The 23,290-nt window shown below is 37.5% G+C and overlaps 1 protein-coding gene across 1 annotated transcript in view; it reads left to right on the top strand.

The window, feature by feature from the left end:
• FYB2 (FYN binding protein 2) overlaps positions 1 to 23,290 on the top strand; it is a 95,790-nt gene that overhangs the window by 67,935 nt on the left and 4,565 nt on the right. The window contains 4 exon segments of the mRNA XM_055305846.1: positions 4,553 to 4,581; positions 6,245 to 6,305; positions 17,560 to 17,643; positions 20,391 to 20,472. Of these exon segments, the coding sequence (XP_055161821.1) occupies positions 4,553 to 4,581; positions 6,245 to 6,305; positions 17,560 to 17,643; positions 20,391 to 20,472 (256 nt within the window).

Here is a 23,290-nt window from a genome sequence, read left to right as displayed (position 1 = left end):
TAAAGAGTTGTAAACAAGGGTAAAGAGAAGAAATCAAGCAAAGTCTAGAAAGGAAATTTTTTTCTTATCGCCTTTGGCATATATTCCTGTTCCCACTAACCATTAGGTTATTAATTACATCCTTTTATGCTTTTATAGCCCTATAAGTTCAGATGGTTTTATTTGTCTACACTTCCATATTCTAATATGCCTCTCTGGTGAGAAGCAGTGTGTAGAGAGGGGAAAATGAACTTCCCAGCTGACTGGTTCATGTATCTCATGGTCTTAGACCTGGAGAAGGACCCTCCAAGATCTCCCCAACTAAGTAGCAATGTTTGAGAAGTTTACAAATTTACTAGCTGTAGAGATGGGAGACCTGGATTCTAGTTTCAGCTCTGCCATTTATTCAATGGGCAGTCATTGGCAAATCATGATCCAACCAGCATTTCCTCTTGAATAGAAGGGAGACTGAGTAGTCTCTAGAGGCATTTCTCTCTCTAATCTGTAGAAATGGGTAGAAACATAGGTCTATGTTTTATGAGGCAAGGGATGGTAAAGTAATTTCCCTAAGGTCATAAGGCATATTGGCATGGAGTTTTTACTCTACCTTGAAGTTCTTTTCAATCATAAAGCCTCAAAATTATGTGATTTGAAGCCCAAATGTCTGGTGGATCTAGATCTACCAAGAGATCCAACAAAATATGGGGTTCATAAATTAGTCCTGACTATGGAAATAGAGCTACAGTGGTCAATAAGACCTATACACAAAGGCATTCTCTGGCCCTAGCAGGTTAGATGCTTCTGACAAAAAATTATGATGGTTGTGGTCCCATAAAAATTTGATCCAGGTGAGGGGCACCTAGGTGGTACAGTCAGTTAAGTATCCAACTCTTGGTTTCAGCTCAGGTTGTGATCTCAGGTCGTGGGATCCAGCCCCATGTTGGGCTCTGTGCTCAGTGGGGAGTCTGCTTGGGATTCTCTCTCCTCTCCTTGTGCCCTTCTTCTCACCTCACTCACTTGCTTACTCTCTCTCTCTCTCTAAAATAAATAAATCTTTAAAAAAATTTTGATCCAGAAGAGAATGCTGATATCTTTAAATGCAGACCTAATTTCCTTTTTCTTAGAACTATTGAGTGATTCCTTACAACTTTTAGAACAAATATCCAGTTTCTTTCTATGGCAAGTAAATACTTTATGGCAGCTCCCTTCTTACCTGTCCAATTCTCTCTCTTGCTTAGATCTCCACTCTCTACTATCCCATATAAATACTCCAAGACCTAACTTTGCCATGGTATTGCATGCCTCTTTAACCATAATATCCCCTTGGTATTGAATATACCTGCCCTCCTCCAACCTCCTTTGATTACCACAGTTCTAGTCTCCCCTTAAAATATGGCCTAGTATTATCCCTTTTGGGACACCTTCCCTGAACCTCTCTACTCAAATTTGGATCAATCTCTCCCTAACATCCAGTTTTTGTCTTATAACATCTATTAATATTCCTGAGAAACCTTTTTTCTTGGAGTCAGAGCATCTCAGGGTAACAAGAGAAATCCACATTATCTAGTCCAACCCACTATACAAGCTTCTCTGCAAACTTCCCAACAAGCCAAATATCTGTGCCTGCACACCTCTATAAAAGAGAAATTACCACCTACAGAGAAAGATGTTTCATCTTTAGGAGAATCTGATAAGATTTTTTTCCCATAAGTTTTGGCAAATCTCTCTGCCTTAATTTCTCAGTTAATAACATTTAGATATAACCAGACAGGATGGAATTTTATTACCTTTTGTTGAGCCTTTTGATTGAGGGTTCCTCTCTTGAACACCAACTCCTAGTTGATTATTACCTTCAGAGGGAAGTTGTAACCATGGGAATGTGGCATTTAAAAAGAGTAAGGGTCTTCTAAAAACAAAATGAAACAAAGCAAAAAAAGGAGTAAGGCTCTCTATCCTCTCTTCCTCTCAGACACACAATCTATTAGAATGCTCATTAAATGGCCTGATTTAGATATAAATAAACCAATAATTAAATGCCACCCACCGTAGCTGTGCCATAAATTTTGCATGGGAATTAGATGTTAAACCCATTCTCACTCCTCTATTCCAGATGCACTGAGTTCCTCGCTTTTCTTTAAAGGACCAAGCACACCTCTGCTGGAAGGTCTCTGCATTTGCTCTTCCCTTTCCCAGAATACTCTTACTCAGATAACCATGTTACTCACTCTCTGCCTTCAGGGTTCTACTCAAGTCACCTTATCAGTGAACCCTTCCCTGACCATCTTCTGAAAAATGGCAAGCCAACCTTCACCTTCAGCTTTCCTGCTCCCTTATCTTGCTCTGCTCTTTTCAATTGCACTTTTCTTCTCACATGACAGAACATAAATTTCCTTGTTTTGTCTGCTTCACCCTACTAGAATCCATGAGGGCAGGGATATTGACTGTTTTGTCCATTGCTATATCTCCAACATAAAAGTTCATAGGACATGATAGGTACTCAATAAATGGCTATTGGATGAATAAATGACCTAGAAGAAGGAAATACCATTCTAGATTTTTTTGTAGCCTCAGTTTCTAGTTTCAATAGGCGCCACCATCACCCTGACCCAATTAAAAGAGAAGAAAGGAACCAGTGTTAAGAAAGGCTTCGTTGAGCAAGGAACCCTGGAGTGGAGAGGCCAAAGGTGTGTGCAACCAAGGCACTGAAGACAAGGAGGGTGAAGTGCGTCACATGTGTTCTCCTTCCAATTGTCACAATACCCCATGAGATGGAATCTTTCCTGTTTCCCAGATGAAAAATTAAGGCTTTGAAAAATATGTGACTTGCATAGGGTAAGTGGATAAGTAGCAGAACTAAGAGTTAGATTCAGGTCTCTCTGACTCCAGGGGCCTTGTACTGCTTGTACTGCTTCTCTATTCTGGCAGAAGCCAGTCTGGTCATACAGTTATTGACAGCAGGGACAGTGAGTAAGTCCTCAGCAACTTTTCCAGGCACATCCAGCGAAGTATGCTGCATCCAGCTCTAATACTCACCCTGTAAGATATAGCTGGTATTCTTTAGAAATGAAGAAACCAAGGTTTGCATAAAGGTTAGCTGATTTTCCCAAAAGTGCTGTTTCTTTGGACAATCCTTTATTATGTTCTTATCATACAGTGTTGTACCAATTTATTTTTGATCTCCCTCACCAAACACTAAGCTACTTCAGGGTAGACACTTTTTCTGATCATTTTGTATACCTAGCACTTGGCCCTGGCCCATGATGAGTGTTTCCCTAATACCTGTAGGACTGAACTTAAATTAATTGCTTAAAATACAGAATTTTTTTCCTGCCAGACCATACTTCCTTCCATCTCCTTAACTGTGTAACCAAATAGTCTACCTGGGCCAAATGTCCTCTCTCACTTAGCAATTTGCTATCTTCCATTTCCCTCTGGCCTGGAACTTTTGCTCGCAAGATATCCTTTTAGCTTAACCATATACATAGGCAGGATTCTGTATCTGCAGAGGGTAGTTGTCTTTCACCATATTCATCACACAGTGGATGTCCAGGTGCATCTCAAAGATAATGAGTGGGAAAAATTAGAGAGGATGACAAAACATGAGAGACTCCTAACTCTAGGAAATGAACAAAGGGTAGTGAAAGGGGAGGCGGGCGGGGGGAGATGGCATAACTGGGGTGATGGGCACTGAGGAGGGCACTTGATGGGATGAGCACTGGGTGTTATACTATATGTTGGTAAATTGAACTTTAATTAAAAATATATTGTAAAAAGATATTTATTATAGGTTGGGTTCTAGATGACTACAATAAAGCAAATGTTATAATATATTGAATCAAATTTTTTTGGTTTTTCAGTTCATATAAAAGTTATATATACTCTATACTAGGGTCTATTAAGTGTGAACCATGTTTTAAAAAATGTACATACCTTAATTAAAAAGTAATCTATTGCCAAAAAAATGCTAACCATCATCTAAGCTTTAGTGAGTCATAATCAGTGATCACAGGTCATCATAACAAATATAAGAGCAGAAAAGTTTGAAATATTGTGAGAATTACCAAAATATGACACAGCGACACAAAGTAAGAAAATGCTGTTGGAAAAAATAGTACTGATAGATTTGCTTGATGTAGAGTTGTCATAAACCTTCCATTTTATATATATACTATATATATATATATATACATACAGTATGTGTGAAGTGCAAAAAAACAATGTGCAATAAAACGAGGCATACCTGTATTTGATGGGCATCTTGGAAGGCTAAAAGGCGGAAATAGGATCTTGTGGATGGACAAGGGCAGAGCCTGAGGTTGTCTAGTTAGGAAAGGGGCAGGGGTGGGTAATGGGTGGTCCCTGGGGATACATAAGCTCATTTTTAAATGGTGGTATGGAAGTGAGGAGAAGGTTAATCAGAACAAAGCTATAGGAAAGGACTGCTTCACATCTTTGCCAAGACACATTTGCATCAAGAAACCTAGTCATCAATGTGTTACTTGAGATGAGTCAACTAATCTTTCTGAACCTGTTTTTTTTCCTTAACCCTTTTGTGTCTTTTGTCAATCAACAGTGCATTTTCAATTTCGCTGCCTGATTTAGGTAAGTGACATTTACTAATTGCTGATACAAAACTACTCAACATTAGCATATTCAGGGACAAGGAAGGAGAAGTAGTAATCCTTCCTTCATTCCACATTTAATGAAAAATTGATATATAAAAATCAAGATATTTTACACAACAGTATCACCTACTTCGGGGAAGATGAGTAATATTTCTTAAGTGCCTACTGTATACCAGTTCTTTTAAAATCCCAGAAAAATAGATATCTTTTTAGGGAGGCTCTAAGACCCACATCCATACTTTAGTGATCTGGGATTTGTACCAAGTCTCCCTGATTACAGAGCTTGTGCATTTTACATTATATCACACAGCCTCTTGAAGGATTTGACGCCAAATCACCGTTAATTAAGACATAATAAATTGGACAAGATCACGTTGCAATACACATACTAATTGTATCAAGGATGGGTCATTGAAATATTCTTTGCTATAAAAACTGTAGTGCACAAATTAGCATATTGCCTGATGTATAATATAATCTCAGTACATGTTCAGTGAGTTGAATCTATCAATAAAAGAGGGCCGCGACAAGGTTGTCGCTTGTCAGTTTTTGTTTGTGAGCTCTAGTCATGGGTTTACTCTTATTAGGCAATTCAAATATATCATATTCCAGAAATAAGCGTTTGCTGTACTAAATAACAAATGAAGGTTCTGTAAATAAACCTGGTAAAATCACAAGTCTCCCAAAAGTTCCTTAGGTCTATGTAAAAATCCAAAAAGCCAACTTAGAAAAGGCATGCATTGTACTCCCACCCAAATTTATGAATAATCCAATATGAATTATGGATAATTATATCAGAAAGTCTCAAACTCATTCAAAGTGGTGAATCACTTAAATATGGAATTCTGGGGCACCTAGATGGTATAGTCAGTGAAGTATCTGACTCTTGATTTTAGCTCAAGTCATGATCTCAGTGTTGTGATATAGAGCCCTATGTTGGGCTCCACAACTAGGTGTGGAACTTAAGATTCTCTCCCTTCCTTTCTCTCTACCCTTTTCCCACCTCTTAAAAAAATTATGGAATTCCATGTAGAGTACCAAGGAATGTAAATATCCTGAACTAAAAATGTCTAATTATGATTATGCACTAAGATGCAATTTTATGCGAATTAGTATAGAAGAACAGTTGCCAGTTTTGAAATAAAAATAATGGGGAAAAAATCAACATGAATATTCTACTTAACACTGTCTTTTCCCCAGGAATTAGGAAAAGCCCACTTACTATTCTAGAAGTAGAACATCTTTGTCCACTTCAGGGATGATGGGAACCTACTCTAAAAATGATCCTTTCAATAACGCATATTTTCTGAAAATCTGCATGAAATTAAATTTATATCTATATCTACCTATATAGATATCTATATAGATAGATATTAATTTATATATATAAATTATATATATATATCTGTATTTGAAATACTAGGGCATTCCACTACTTTTTAATCTCTCACTGGAATTTCTTCCCAAATGGAGATTCTTTTTGTTCTTTGATACTTCCAGCTTGTGTTCTATGATCAGGTTTTGATAAAACAGACATGGGAATGCACTTGGATAACTGGGTTTTATGGATAACTTGGAAAGTGAGGGAGTGTATAAACTGTACCTAATAATGAACTATTTTGATCTTGTCTTGACCCCAGAACTTAGGTCTCAGGAAGTTAGTATCTATGATAATGTGGATGTAAATGAAAAAGAGCCAAGGTAAGTCCTTTTGCCTCGTTGGTCATCCTTACTGATATGTAACCCATTTTTTCAAAGCTTTGTTAAATATAGTAAGAGGGCCACCTCTTCAGAGCCTTAGAGACTGGATGAAAAGTCAGCTTGTGATATCTCTCCCCCAATTAAGAAGGGAAAACAAGGAATAACTTAGATTATCTTTTTTTTTTAAAGATTGATTGATTTTTTTTAATTTTTATTTATTTATGATAGTCACAGAGAGAGAAAGAGAGAGAGGCAGAGACATAGGCAGAGGGAGAAGCAGGCTCCATGCACCGGGAGCCCGATGTGGGATTCGATCCCGGGTCTCCAGGATCGCGCCCTGGGCCAAAGGCAGGCGCCAAACCGCTGCGCCACCCAGGGATCCCTAACCTAGATTATCTAACAGTATTAGGTGATTCAGAAATCACTGGAGCTTTGCAATCTGTTTCATATCTTTGAATCTAGAAACTTGAAACTCATTTCAATGCACACACAGTTATTTAATAACCTCTTAAGTACAAGGCAACATGGGGGATAGCAAGCACTGCCTGACAGAGCCTATGTTCTCAAAGATGAAATAACTATGATATAGCAAGAAACCATCCTGGAACTTGATGCCCCCTCTCTAGCCGCTTGTTATCTGTCCCTTCTCTTTCAACTAAATGGCCAGAAATAAAGGTTCCTTCTACTCATCTTTGATTCATTTAGGGTCACAAATCAGCTCTCAATTGGTACCAAAAGATTGAGATCATTTCCTGCATATTTTCAAACCACAATTCTTTGAAACTGGACCTCAATCACAAGAGGAAATTTGGAAAGAACTCAAATACATGGAGGATAAAGGGCATCCTACTAAAAAAAAAAGAATTGGGTCAACCAGGAAATTATAAAGAATTTTTAAAATTCATGGAAACAAATGAAAATGAAAGCACAACTATTCAAAAGCTTTGGGATGCAGCAAAGGCAGTCCTAAGAGGGAAGTATATAGCTATACAAGCCTTTCTCAAAAAACAAGAGAGGTTTCAAATATACAACTTAACCTTACACCTAAAGGAGCTGGAGAAAGAACAGCAAATAAAGCCTACATACAGCAGAAGAGAAATAATAAAGACTAGAGCAGAAATCAATGAAATAAAAACCAAAAGAACAGTAGAACAGATCAACAAAACTAAGAGCTAGTTCTTTGAAAGAATTAATAAGAATGATAAACTCTTGGCTAGACCTATCAAAAATAAAAGAGAAAGGAGCCAAATAAATAAAATAATGAATGAAAGAGGAGAGATCACAACCAACACCAAAAAAATACAAACAATTATAAGAACATATTGTAAGCAACTATATGCCAACACATTAGGCAATCTGGATGCATTCCTAGGGATGTATAAACTACCAAAACTGAAGCAGGAAGAAATAGAAAATCTGAACAGACCAATAACCAGCAAAGAAATTGAAGCAGTAATCAAAAACCTCCCAACAAGCAAAAGTCCAGGGATAGATGGCTTCCCAGGGGAATTTTACCCATTTAAAGAAGAATTAATACCTATTCTTCTGAAGTTGTTTCAAAAAATAGAAATGGAAAGAAAACTTCCAAACGCTTTCTATGAGGCCAGCATTACTTTGATCCCAAAACAAAACAAAGACCCCACCAAAAAAGGAGAATTACAGACCAATATCCCTGACGAACGTGGATGCCAAAAAATCTCACCAAGATACTAGCCAATAGGACCCAACAGTACATTAAGCATTATTCACCATGACCAGGTGGATTTTATTCCTGGGCTGCAAGGGTGGCTCAACATTTGCCAATCAATCAGTTTGATATACTATGTTAATAAGAGAAAGGACAAGAAGCACATGATCCTCTCAATAGATGCAGATGAATGGATAAAGAAAAAGCACTTGACAAAGTACAGCATTCTTTCTTGACTAAAACTCTTCACAGTGTAGGGATAGAGAGAACATACCTCAATATCATAAGAGCCGTCTATGAAAAGCCCACAGCCAATATCGTTCTCAATGGGGAGAAACTGAGAGCTTTCCACCTAAGGTCAGGAACATGGCAGCGATGTCCACACTCACCACTGTTGTTCAACATAGTTCTAGAAGTCCTAACCTCAGCAATCAGACAAAACAATATATTTATAAAAGGCATTCAAATTGGCAAAGAAGTCAAACTCTCACTCTTCACAGATGACATGATACTCTATATGGAAAACTCAAAAGACTCTACCTCAAAATTGCTAGAACTCATATAGGAATTCAGCAAAGTGGCAGGATATAAAATCAATGCACAGAAATCAGTTGCATTTCTATACACTAACAATGAGACAGAAGAAAGAGAAATTAAAGAGTCAATCCCATTTACAATTGCACCCCAAACCACAAGATGCCTAGGTATAAACCTAACCAAAGAGGCAAAGGATCTGTACTGAGAAAACTATAGAACACACATAAAAGAAATTGAGGAAGACACAAAGAACTGGAAAAACATTCTATGCTCATGGATTGGAAGAACAAATATTGTTAAAATGTCTATGCTACCTAGAACAATCTATACATTCAATGCAACTCAATGAATTGGGGCACATGGGTGGCTCAGTTGGTTAAGCGTCTGCCGAGGGTCCTGGGATTGAGCCCTGTGTCGAGCAGGAAGCCTGCTTCTCCCTCTCCTCCCTGCTGTGCTCTCTGTCACTATCTCTGTCTCTCTCTCAAATCTTTTTTAAAAATACCATCAACTTATTTCAGAGAACCAGAAAAGACCCCGATTTGCCAAAGGAATGTTGAAAAAGAAAACCAAAACTGGTGGCATCACAATTCCAGATTTCAAACTCTATTACAAAGCTGTAATCATCAAAACAATATAGTACTGGCACACACACACACAAAAAAAAACCCCACAGATCAATGGAACAGAATAGAGAACCCAGAAATGAACCTTCAACTCTATGGTCAACTCCTCTTTGACAAAGCAGGAAAAAATATCCAATGGAAAAAAGGCAGTCTCTTCAACAAATGGTGTTGGGACAATTGGACAGCCACACTCAGACCAATGAAACTGGGTCATTTCCTCACACCATACACAAAATAGATTCAAAATGGATGAAAGGCCTAAATGTTAGACAGGAATCCATCAAAATCCTAGAGGAGAACACAGGCAGCAAACTTTGTGACTTTGGCTGCAGCAACTTCTTACCAGATATGTCTCAAAAGGAAGGGAAACAAGGGCAAAAATGAACTGTTGGGACATCAAGTTAAAAAGCTTTTGCACAGCAAAGGAAATAGTCCACAAAACCAAAAGGCAACCTACAGTATGGGAGAAGATATTTGCAAATGACACCACAAATAAAGGACTAGTATCCAAAATCTACAAAGAACTTATCAAACTCAACACCCAAAACCCAAAAAATCTAGTCAAGAAACAGGCAGAAGATATGAAGATATTTCTTCAAAGAAGACATACAAATGGCCAACAGACACTTGAAAAAATGTTCAGCATCACTGGGCATCAGGGAAATATAAATCAAAACTACAATGAGATACCACCTCATACCAGTCAGAATGACTAAAATTAACAAGACAGGAAACAAATGTTGGTGAGGATTCAGAGAAAGGGAAACCCTCATACATTGTTGGTGGGAATGCAAGCTGGTGCAGCCACTCTGGAAAACAATATGGAGGTTCCTCAAAAAGTTGAAAATAGAGCTACCCTACAACCCAGTAATTGCACTACTGGATATTTACTCCAAATATACAAACGTAGTGATCAAAAGGGACACCTCCCCCCCTATATTTATAGTGACAATGTCCACAATAGCCAAACTATGGAAAGAGGCCAGATGTCCATCAGTAGATGAATGGATAAAGAAGATGTGGTATGGGGGCACCTGGGTGGCTCAGTGGGTTAAGTGTCTGCCTTCAGCTCAGGTCATGATCTCAGAGTCCTGGGATCAAGCCCCACCTTGGGCTCCCTGCTCGGCGGGGAGCCTGCTTTTCCCTGTCTTCCTTGCTCCTACTCTGTCACTATCTCTGCCTCTCTCTCTCTCTCTCAAATAGATAAAATATTTTTTAAAAAACGGTATATTATACCTTTATATTATATTATAATATATATTATAATATTATACATATAATATATATACCACACATATTACTCAGCCATCAAAAAAATGAAGTCTTGCCATTTGCAATGATGTAGATGGAACTAGAGGATATTATGCTACGTGAAATGAGTGAGTCTGAAAATAAAATTATCATACGATCTCACTTATATGGGGAAATTTAAGAAACAAAACTGGATAATAGGAGAAGGGAGGAAAAAATAAAACAAGAAGAAATCAGAGATGGAGACAAACTGTAAAAGACTCTTAATTATAGGAAACTGGGTTGCTGGAGGGGCAGGAGGTGGGGAATGGGGTAACTGGGTGATGAACATTAAGGAGAGCTATGATGTAATGAGCACTGGGTATTACATAAGACTGATGAATCACTGACCTCTGCTTCCAAAGCCAATAATACATTATACATAAATTAATTGGATTTAAATAAAATTTTAAAAAATAAATTAGAAAACACTGTCAGGTTTCAAATTCGACTGCACTTATTAGGTGTGTAACCTTGGCATTGATTAAACTCTCTGTACTACTAAAAAATAAATAAATAAATAAATAAATAAAAATTCTTGGAAAGATGTTCTGAAGGAACTTAGAATGGCTAAGTAATAATCCATTGTGTGAATATGTATGTGTGTTCATATGCAAATATGCATGTGTGTGTATACATCACTTCTTTTCCGTTGTTGTTATATACCACTTCTTTATCCATTCATCTATTGATGGACACTTGGGCTTCTTCCATATCTTGGCTATTGTAAATAATGCTGCAATAAATATAGGGGTGCATATATCTTTTCTGAATTATTGTTTTCAATTTGGGGGCTAAATACCCAGTAGTGGAATTAGTGGATCATATGGTAATTTTATTTTTAATTTTGGGGGGAATCTCCATACTTTTACACAGTGGCTGCACCAGTTTGTATTCCCACCAACAGTGCCTAAAGGTCCTTTTTCTCCACATCTTGAAGAAACACTTGTTTTCTTGTGTTTGTAAATTTTGTCATTCCAAAAGGTGTGAGGTGGTATTTCATTGTGGTTTTGGTTTGCATTTCCCTGATGATGAGTGATGTTGATCATGAATGAAATTTTCATTCTTTTGCATATAGCTCTCCAGTTTTCCCAGCACCATTTGTTGAATAAACTTTTTCCCATTGCATATTCTTTCTTTCTTATCAAAGATTAATTGACCATATAATTGTGAACTTATTTCTGGATTTTCTATTATGTTCCATTGATCTATGTGTCTATTTTGTGCCACTATCATACTGTTTTGATTCCTATATGGCTTTGTAGTGTATCTTGAAATCTGAGATTGTGATATCTCCAGCTTTGTTCATCTTTTGTTCATCTTTTTAAAGATTGCTTTGGCTATTCAGGATCTTCTGTGATTCATACAAGGTTTAGCAGTGTTTGTTCTAGCTCTATGAAAAATACTGTCGATATTTTGATAGGGAATGCATTACATTTCTAAATTATTTTGGGTAATATGGACATTTTAAATATATTGGTTATGCCAGCCCATGAGCATGGAATATCTTTCCATTTGTTTGTGTCATTTTCAGTTTCTTTCATCAGTGTTTGTAGGTCTCTAACTACAGGTCTTTCATCTCCTTGGTTAAGTTTATCCTAGATATTTTATTATTTTTGTGCAATTATGAATGGGATTGCTTTCTTCATTTCTTTTTCTTCTGCTTCATTATTAGTGTATAGAGATGTAACAGATTTCTGTATATTGATTTTGTATTCTGCAACCCTACTGAATTCTTTTATCAGTTCTAGTAGTTTTTTGGTGGAGTCTTTTGGGGTTTTCGATATAGAGAATCAGGTCATCTGCAAATAAGGAAAGTTTCACTTTTTCCTTAACAATTTGGATTTTTTTCTGCATCTATTAAAATGATTGTATGGTTCTTACCTTTCTCTTATTGATGTAACATATCATGTTGATTGATTTGTGAATATTGAGCCATACTTGGATCCCAGGAACAAATTCCACTTGATCATGGTGAGTGATTTTTTTTAATGTTTGTTGGATTTGGCTAATATTTTGTTGAGGATTTTTGCATCTATGCTCATCAGAGATATTGGCCTGTAGTTCTTTTTCAGTAGTGTCTTTTTTTTTAAATAAAATGGTCTTTTTTTAAAGATAGATTTTATTTATTTATTTATTTATTATTTATTTATTTATTTATTTATGATAGAGAGAGACAGAGGCAGAGACACAGGAGGAGGGAGAAGCAGGCTCCATGCCGGGAGCCCGATGTGGGACTCGATCCCTGGACTCCAAGATTGCACCCCGGGCCAAAGGCAGGCACTAAACCACTGAGCCACCCAGGGATCCCCTCAGTAGTGTCTTTATGTGGTTTTGGAATAAGGGTAATGCTGGCCTCATAGAATGAATGTAGAAGCTTTTCTTCCTCTTCTATTTTTTGGAATAGCTTGAGAAGAATAGGTATTAACTCTGAATGTTTGATAGAATTCACTTGTGGAAGCTATCTGGTCCTGGGCTTCTCTTTGTTGAGAGTTTGTTTTTTTAGTTTTTTTTTTTTTTTTTTTTTTTTTTTTTTAATCACTGATCCAATTTCATTGCTGGTAATCAGTCTGCTCAAATTTTATATTTTTTCCTGATTCAGTTTTGGTAGGTTATATGTTTCTAGGAAGTTATCTTTTTTTTTTAAGTTTGTCCAATATGTTGATGTATAAGTTTTCATAATATTTTCTTATAATCCTTTGAATTTCTGTGGTGTCATTTTTCCTTTTTTATTTCTGATTTTATTTGAGTCTTCTCTTTTTTATGAGTCTAGCTAAAAGTTCTTATCAATTACATTAGTGCTTTTAAAGAAGCAGCTCCTGGTTTCAATGATCTGTTCTATTTTTAATTTCTACATTGTTTATTTCTGCTCTGATCTTTATTATCTTCTTCCTTCTACTGGTTAGGAGTTTTCTTTGTTCTTTTTCTAGCTCCCTTAAGTGTAATGTTAGATTGCTTGAGATTTTTCTTGCTTATTAAGGTAGGCCTGTGTTGCTATAAACTTCCCTCTTAGAACAGCTTTTGCTGCATCCCAAAGATTTTGGACCATTGTGTTTTCATTTTCATTTCTCTCCCTGTATCTTTTCATTTCCTCTTTGATTTCTTAGTGGTTGAACCATTCATTGTTTAGCAACATGTTGTTTATCCTCATATATTTGTGTTCTTTCCAGATTGTTTTCTTGTGGTTGATTTCTAGTTTCATGGTGTCATGATCAGAAAAGATGCATGGTATGCCTTCAATATTTTTGAATTGAGACTTGTTTTGTGGCCTAATATGTGACCTATTCTAGAGAATGTTCCATGTGCACTTGAAAAGAATTGTATTTCGTGTTTTAGGATAGAATGTTCTGAATGTATCTGTAAGGTCCATCTGGTCCAATGTATCATTCAAAGCCACAGTGTCCTTGTTGATTTTCTATTTAGCTGATTTGTCCTTTGATGTAAGTGGGGTGTTACAGTCCTCTACTCTTGTATTACTATCAGTTACGTTCTTTAGGTTTGTTATTAGCTGTTTCATGTATTTGGGGTGCTCCCATGTTGGATGCATGAATAGTTACAATCGTTATATCTTTTGGTTGGGTCATTCCCTTTATGGTTATATAATGTCCTTCCTTATGTCTTGTTACAGTCTTTGTTTTAAAGTCTATTTTGTCTGATAAAAGCATTGCTTACCTGGCTTTCTTTTCACTTCTATTTGCATGATGAATGCTTTTCCATTCCTTTACCATCAATCTGCAGGCATCTTTAGGTTTAAGTCTTTTGTTGGCAGCATATAGATGAGTCTTATTTTTTTTTATCCATTCTATTACTCTGTGTCTTTTGATTGGAATAGTCCATTTACATTCAAAGCAATTTTTATAGGTATGTATTTATTACCATTTTATTACTTGTTTTATGGTTGGTTTTGGAGGTTTCGCCTGTTCTTCTCTTGCTCTCTCCTGTCACAGTTTGCTGGCTTTTATTTAGTGATATAGATTCCTTTCTCTTTGTTCTTCGCATATCTATTACTAGTTTTTTATTTATGGTTACCATTAGGTTTATATATAACATCTCCTGCACATGGCAGTCTATTCTAAGTTGATAATTGCTTAAGTTTGAACTCATTCTTTACTCCTCTCATCCCCACATTTTAGGTATATGGGTCATATCTTACAGCCTCTTATTTTGTGAATCCCTTGACAGATTTTTATAGATATTTTTACTGCTTTTGTGCTTCCTACTTTTCCTACTTCTATTTATGGTCTTTGCTTTCCACTCAAAGAGTCCCCTTTAATAAGATTGGTTTAGTGGTCTTGAATTCCTTTAACTTTCATTTATCTGGGAAATTCTTTATCTCTCCTTCTATGCTAAATGATAGTCTTGCTGGATAGAATATTCTTGGTGGCAGGGTTTTGTTTTTGTTTTTCTTTCAGCACTTTGAATATATCATCTCATTTCTTTCTGGCCTACAAAATTTCTGCTGAAAAGATCAGTTGATAGCCTTATGGAGTTTCCCTTGTATGTAACTGTTTTCTTTTCTCTTGCTGCTTTTAAAATTCTCTCATCACTACTTTTTGCCATTTTAATTGCTATGTGTCTTGGTGTGGACCTCCTTGGGGTGACTTTGTTGGAAACTTGCTGTACCTTCTGGATCTGAATGTGTTTCCTCCCTGTTTCTACAAGTTTTCAGCTATTATTTCTTCAAATAAATTTTCTCCCCTCTTTTCTTTCTATTCTTCTGGGATCACTACAAAGTGAATGTTACCTGATGGTGTCAGTAAATTCCCTAAGTCTCTTTTCATTTTTCCCCCTCCTCTTTAGCTTATTTCACATTACTTTGTCCTCCAGATCTCTGATCAGTTACTCTGCTTCCTCTTGTCTATCCTTTATTCCATCTGGTGTATTTTTTTAAAATATTTTATTTATTTGAGAAAGAGAGAGAACATGCACATGAGCCAGGGGAGGGGCAGAGAATCTTAGGTAGATAGACTCCACGCTGAGCATAGAACTTGATGAGGCTTGATCTCATGACTCATGCGATCATGACCCGAGCCAAAACCAAGAGTCAGATGCTTAACCAATTGAGCCATCCAGGTAACCCTCCATCTAGTGTATTTTTAATTTCAGTTATTAAGTTCTTCATCTCAGGTTTTTTTTTTGTTGTTGTTTTCCGTCTCTTTATAAAGGGTCTCACTGAGGTCTTTCAGTCTCCTCAAGTCCAGTATCTTTATGACTATTACTTTCAATTCTCTATCATATGTATTACTTATCTCCATTTTGCTTAGGTCTGTTGCTGAGATTTTGTCCTGTTCTTTCACTTTGGACATTTTCCTGTCTCCTATGTTGTCTCTTTGTGATTTTATGTGTTAGAAAAGTCATCTACATCTCCTGCTTTGAAAGTAATGGCTTTATGAAGAAGTCCTATAGTGTCCTGCAGTGTAGTGTCCCCTGTTCATCAGAACCTGGTGCTTCTGGGGTCTCTCCTGGGTATGCTGTGTCTTGCTATTATGTCTGAGCCACATTTTCCTTCAGTCCAGTCATCTGCAATGGTTCTCTACCTGTGTAGGCAGACTTTGGTCCCTGTGTTACTAGTGAGCCAGTCTGGAGGTGCCTTGGGTTTGAGATGACTCAAACCAGGAGTTTGTTAGAGATGCAGTAGCACTGAACTGCAGGGTAGTTTCCCTGTGTTGTCCCCTGAGCAGCTTTCATTGGTGGGTGGGGCGTGCAGTCAGACCAGATGTCTGCCCCCAGGCCACTGTTAGAGCTACAGTCTGACCCCATGTATGATTATCTTTCCCTCTCCTAGAATAGGAGTCACTTAGCAGTGGTGCTGCCCCCTGTTGGGGCTGCTTGCACACTGCCAGGTTTGTAGCATGGGTTTCGTGCACTGGAGGGGCAGGTTCACAGAAGGAAGGCAAGGGTGGGTGCAGTGCCAGCAAGTCTCCCCAACCATGCACTTCAGGAGTGGACCTGCAACCTCCAGACTAAGGTAGGCAAGGCTGGAGGGAGCAGACCCACAGAAGTGAATGGGGCAGGTGAACGGTGGCAGCAAGCTACGTGAAGTGTTCACAGCACTGGTTTGCATAGGTGTCAAGGCTGGGAGGCAGGGAAGGAAATAGTGCCTGCCTGCTCCTTTGTTTCTGGGGAAGATCCCTGTCCCTCCAGTGCCTGTTCTATTAGTAAACAACTCTCCCTCCTGCATGCCCCAGGCATTTTTCAAACTGCTGCTTCTAGGCTGTATCTCTTTGGAGGGGCTTGTTGTGCTCTCCCTTTAAACAAGGACTCAACTTCCTCTGGTCCTCTTGGCTCTCCCAGATTTGAACCTGCTGATTTTTAAAGTTCCAGGTGTTAAACCTCACTGATAAGAACTCATGAAATTTGGCCCCTCTCTGGTTTTTAAAGCCAAATGTTATGAGAGGGGGTTGATCTTCCCTATGCCTGAGGTGTCTATTTCTTTCCTTTCCATGCCCACAGCATCCCTCCCTCCTATGTATAGTTCTAAGTGTCTGTTTAGCTCCCCACAGTGACTCTGCCCTTCCTACCTTCTTCAGTATGGCCTTTTCTCTACATTTAGCTATGAAGAGTCTGTTCTGCCAGTCATCAGATCAAGTTCTGGGTTATTTACACTTATCTGTTATCTAGTTGTATCCATGTGATGAAATGAGCTTAGGGTTTTCCTACTCTGCCATCTTCCCCAGCTCCTCCCTGCATCTCTTTCTACTAATGCTAAACATGAGATTTGTCTTCTCTCAAAGTAATGGTTAATATTATTTATGTTTTAAAGGCATAGAAACTGAGGCTCAGGAAGGGAAATGTGATGATAAGCTGATTTCTTACTTCTGGTTTCAAATTTGGATCGCCACACATCAGAGGTCAAAAAACGATGGCCTGTGGGCCAAAACAGCTGGCCATTTGTTTTTGTAAATACAGTCACAACAGCAGAGTGTAGTAGTTACTATAAAGATGGTATGGCTTGCAAAGCTTAAGATATTTACATTCTGGTCTTGACATAGATTATCCAAATATACTTCTAGAGGATGTTTTTACATTTTCTGTAAAACAAACTATCTAGATAGTACTGATGTTTTCATAAATGTCTTAGTTCATAGTCACTTGCTCAAAAGATCTTTCTCCTCAGTGATGAAGATAAACTAAAAACCTGGAAGCCCAAGTTTTTGATGGCAAAGGAAAAAAAAGGGAGAAAAGATGAAGAATCAGAAAGGTAGGCGCACACATATACTTAATTACAGCTTATCTACTGAAATATATACCTCTTACTAGCTGTGTGACTTTAGGCAAGTCATTAAATTTGTCAGGTTCCTTATCTATAAAGTGAGAATAATAGGGCAGCCTGGGTGGCTCAGCAGTTTAGCGCCGCCTTCAGTCTGGGGCGTGATCCTGGAGACCTGGGATCGAGTCCCGTGTCAGGTTCCCTGCATGGAGCCTGCTTCTCCCTCTGCCTGTGTCTCTGCTTCTCTGTGTGTCTCTCATGAGTAAATAAATAAAATATTTTTAAAAAATAAAAATGTAAGAATAATAGCACCTCTATCACCGTATAGTTGAGAGGATTAAAAGAGATAAAGAATATGAAAATGTAAAGTGCCACACACATTTCTCTTCATTATCATCATCCAGACTTTGGTGGGGATAGGGAATAAAGAAAGATTTCAAGACAGCCATTATTTTTTTTAAGATTGTATTTATTTATTCATGAGAGACACAGAGAAAGGCAGAGACACAGGCAGAGGGAGAAACAGGCTTCATGCAGGGAGCCTTACGTGGGACTCGATCCCAGGACTCCAGGATCACACCCTGGGCAGGCACGAAACTGCTGAGCCACCCAGGGATCCCAAGACAGCCATTATTAAATGATGAAAAAACTCTGTCTTCTTTTAGGCTGTAAGACCTTTTCCTCTACAGATGGAACTTACATTAATACACCAATTAGAACTTAAACTTTGAGAAACTACGTGAGAAATCACATAACAAGACTAATTTCCCAAAACATAATTCTAGTTATGACTACATTAGTGTTAGAATTTAAAAAAGAATGTTTTTTAATCAACTCAAGATCAAACTTTCATTCTTGTGACCCAGGTTCCCAGGTGGCTGTTGGGGGAGGTGATGTTTTTATGGTCTCAGATGGTTACTGTAATCTGTGCTCTGGAGGACAGGGCACAGGATCTGAGGCACTCTTAACAATGGTCTTGGGGAAATCCTTGTCTAAATAGCCATTGATCTGGGAACACTGTGTGATCTGTCTGCTTTGGGAAACTTTCTAGAAAAGTCCTAAAGGGGAATCCCCAAACAGACGTCTATCTCTACCATATTTAAACTCAGAGGATGGCACAGGATGGGTTTAGACCTGATGTAAATTACTTTTCCCAAGTTTGAAAGATGTATTCACAGACTAAAATAGCATCTCTCCACCTTAAACTTCATACTTTTACATAGCATAGCAAAACAGTTTCAAGAGAGAAAGTATCAGTGAAATTTTTGACACTCCTCCATGAAATAGGTTTAATACTTTAACGTACACATAAGTCTTTTCAGGAAAAATTTTCTAGTGCTTTATTTCTTAAACATTGTAAAACAAGTATTATAGTTTACTTTTACTTTCAACTGAGTAAATTTTAAAATGTGATATTGGGGTTATCAGTTTCCTGTAGATTAATGTATCAATTTCTATGTGCTTTTGTTCATTTTTAAATGGTTTCTACCATAACTTGTTCCACCAACAAGAAATGCTTTGTATACTAGTTAAACCCTTTCATAATCCTTTTATGAATCAAAGATCATGACAAATTTTCAGAGAAGTTGGGGAAGGATATCCCAGTATAAAGGCTTAGAAACAATAGCTCACTTTCTAAGATGTTCCAAGATTTAGACTTGTGTGTGTGTGAAGCTGGAAAGGTAGATTAGGGCTAGCTTATAAAATGCCTTGTGTACCATGCTAGTATCTTATGGGCACTAAAGACAAATGAAAGGTTTTAAGCAAAACAGTGGCATTAATTACATTTTAGAAAGGTAACTCTGGAGGCAGGTATGCAGATGGATTTGAGGAAGGAGAGGAAGATGTTATCTCAGGTAAGAAGTGGCTATAATCTTGGGACAGAACAAAAAAGATGCAGGAGGCACTTCTGAATAAAAACAGGACTTGCTTGGCTTTTTTCCATCGATATATTAAACAGCTAAAAAAAAGCAGCACCAACCCCCAAGGGAAGTGCAAGAGGGAGGAAAAGGGGGAAGAGTGTAACCAGCCTCCACTGTATTTACTTTTATGTGCTGACAATTTTGTACTTATTTTGTGGCATCTTGATGTTCTTCATCTGATTCTTCTCCAGAATCATTCAACAAACAGAACAGTATTCTGATTGAAGAACAAAGATTTATCATTTTTAAAACAAGTTAATTATATTTTGAACCCTGATTCAGAGGAATTTCTTGTTTAAGTTGCTTAACCAATTTGATTTTATTCCAAATTAATATCTTGGTATCCAGAAAAAAAAACCACAATCTTTTTAATTTTTTTTTTAAGATTTTATTTACTTGAGAGAGAGCATGAGCGGGGCGGGGGGGGGGGTGGTGGTGGTGGAGGGGCACAGGGAGAGGGAGAAGCAAGCTCTCTGCTGAGCAGGGAGCCAGATGTGGAGCTTGATCCCAGGATCCCAAGATCATGACCTGAGCTGAAGACAGATGCTTAACTGACTGAGCCCCCACCACCTTTTTAATTATAGAAAAAAGCAATTGGTATTACTTACTCTGTTGAGTTGGTCTGAATATTACACTTTGCTCTAATGGAAGTAAGTGTGTATCTATATAATTATCTACAAAGACATCTATATAGGATTATATATGATTTTCTCCAAAATATTGTGAAGTAGAATGAGTTTATAGATTTGGAAACTTAGAGTTTTATTATGGTACATTTAACCTGACTTGCATATTTCTTGCCACTTTATCTCTTAGGAATTTCTTTAGAACCAAGAAGCAAAACTTAGAAAAGATGAGAATGGAAAAAGAAGAAAAACGTTTTAGAGAACAATTTGAGGTAGGTTCTCCTCTGAAGGTTAAAATTAAAAACAGAAATTCCTAACTTTTAATAGTACTAAAGATCCTAGAAGAGTGTTGTACCTCTGGCCTCTGGAATAGAAAGGACCCAGGACTAAACAGCTGATGGTTTTTTTCCTGATGCATTTCTATCTTATCCTGCCTTTATACAGGCAATCCTCTGCCTGGAAAAACGCCTTAGTTATTCTTAAGGCTCTGTTCAAATGTCACCCACTCTTCCTAAGAAAGGAACTTAGCACATTTTATCTGTTACACACGTATCTTTTCTTTTCTTTTTTTTTTTACACGTATCTTTTCTAACACTGATGAGTTATAACACAGCCTGTGTATGTGTGTGTATTCTCCACTGAACTCAAGTCCTAAGTAAAAATTTTTGTCTCATTCAAGTTTGCTCCCCAGCTCCCAATATATCTGGACCCACAGTGTTCAGTGAGTAAATGAATAATTAGATAAATGAACAACTGAATGAGTGAATGAAAGAAGCAGTATCTGAACCTCCTTGACTTCTGTCATTATGAATCCATTAAGGAGTATTTCCTTAATTCCAAGGTTCAAACAGTCCTGCCTTATAATTTCATAAAGAGAAATTAAGAAACATACTGGATGAGAGACAGAATGTGGGCATCCTGCTTACAAAATTTGTCCAAGTTGCTACTATTCCCTATTACCAAATGGATAAAGATTGTGTTTCTTCACATGACATACAAAGCTCTTCATGTTATGACTTCTGCTTATCTTTCAGGTTTTATTTCCTGCCATTCTTCACCTTACACTTCAGTCTTTGGCAACAAACTACTTATAGTTCTGTCCCTTCAATGAACATGCACTTCAGTCCCTGTCCTGCTGCTATTTATTCCCTTCCTCTAGGCATTTACTTGGTCTGCCCTTCCTGTCTAGTGATACTCTTGCTACTTTTCCCCATCTTACTAGCTTTCATTCATTTATCAACACCCAGTCAAGGCATCTCTTCTCCTCCAGGAAGAATGACCTCATTAAGGAAATTACCCTTCCTCAGTATACCTCTATATCTGAGCCTGTCAAAAGCATTAACATTATTGCAATTATGTGTTCACCAATAATATTATGAGCTCTTAGAGAACACGGTTGTCTTACTTTTATATCCAAGTGTAGAGCAGAATAAAATTACCTTTGTAAATGTCCAAGAATGTTTTTGGATTGAACTAAAAAAGAATATACACAAATCCCTCACAATCATTAATAACTCTTGTTTTGGACCAAAGCTGATAAGGACTTATTATATCTAGAAATCATAATATGATATTACTTACTGCAACTGTGATATTAGGTTAACTGAAAAACAATAGTGTTGGGCAGCCCCGGTGGCTCAGCAGTTTAGCGCCACCTTCAGCCCAGGGTGTGATCCTGGAGACCCAGGATCGAGTCCCACATCAGGCTCCCTGCATGGAGCCTGCTTCCCCCTCTGCCTGTGTCTCTGCCTCTTTCTCTCCCTGTCTCTCATGAATAAATAAACAAAATCTCTGTCTCTCATGAATAAATAAACAAAGAAAAGAAAACCAACAGTATAACAATTACTTGCTGAAAAGACCCTATATTCCCTCTAGGACTTCTCTCACTTTGTCACTGTCTCATATTTCATGTGTATGGTTCCATTCTTCCTTACTATCTGTGGTGGATTTTCCTCATATATCATTAGAAAAACTATGCCGTATCAGTAATTTTTGTTCAGCTCACATCACAAAAGATTAGTGCCTCGTTTGCGCTAGACTTTGAGAATACAAGGATGAATAAAACTGTCTTCCACTTTCATTCTATAAGATACTATGTATAAAATGCTGTAATAGAAGTATACACAAAGTGCAGTTAAATAGAAAAAACATACATGGTAGTTGTGAAATCTCCATGTGAAGTGGTTAGAGAAAAAATTATTTCAGGTAGAGGAAACCATATGAACATAGGCTTGTAAATATAAAAGGTACCTGGTGTAATCAGGATCATCAGGTAGCTTGATGTGGCTTCATTATTGGGAGAGAAATGAAAGCATGGGAAATGACAGTATGCAAAGGACCTTGAATGTCAAGCTGAGAAATGTGGATCTTATCATGAAAGTAATGAAGAATCTTTAGAACTTGACAAAAAGAAAGTGACCTGATCAGATTTTCATTTTAAGAAATCACTGTATTCATAGTGAACAATGGCCTGGAAAATGGTAAGAAATCAGCGAGGAAGCTATTACTTTGTTAGACAAAAGAAAAATCTATCTTGTGGATCATATCCCATTTGGTATAGAGTGATATACTTTATCATCTGAATTCAGCACACTTCTGAGAGTGGGAGGAGGCATACCTAATTCTAAGTATGTATAAATACAGATACTAGGTATAATAAGCAGGCTATCCTGAGTGGAAGGAGATGTCTGGCCATCCTAATTTGGTTAACTAGGTGTCTATAAATATAAGCCAAGTATTCTGGAACTTTTTCTGGGTCAAGAGATATCAATACATTAGAAGGTAAAAATGTATAGGCTGGCTAGTTTATCACACAGAAAAAACTTCCCTTGAGGCCATAAATTAAATTTCTCATCATTTTTTTCACAAATGCCTGTCTTTGACCACAGGAGAGTGGGAACTGCTCCCCCCCTCCATACCTACTACTTCATATATAAGCCCACAGAGAGAGGAGGGGTAGAAAGAGTACTAGAAATGCTAGGTATGTTAGAACATTATAAACTCTAAAGCACTCCACGAAGAGGTTTTCTATTTCCCTCTTACTTTTCTGAGTTTAGTGGTAACTTTATTACTGCAACAGCTAAAATACCA

This window comes from Nyctereutes procyonoides, unplaced genomic scaffold (genome assembly GCF_905146905.1).
Source record: "Nyctereutes procyonoides isolate TBG_1078 unplaced genomic scaffold, NYPRO_anot_genome, whole genome shotgun sequence".
Taxonomy (NCBI): Eukaryota; Metazoa; Chordata; class Mammalia; order Carnivora; family Canidae; genus Nyctereutes; species Nyctereutes procyonoides.
Note: the sequence above shows the minus strand (reverse complement) of the source record. Positions and strands in the feature narration are given on the sequence as shown.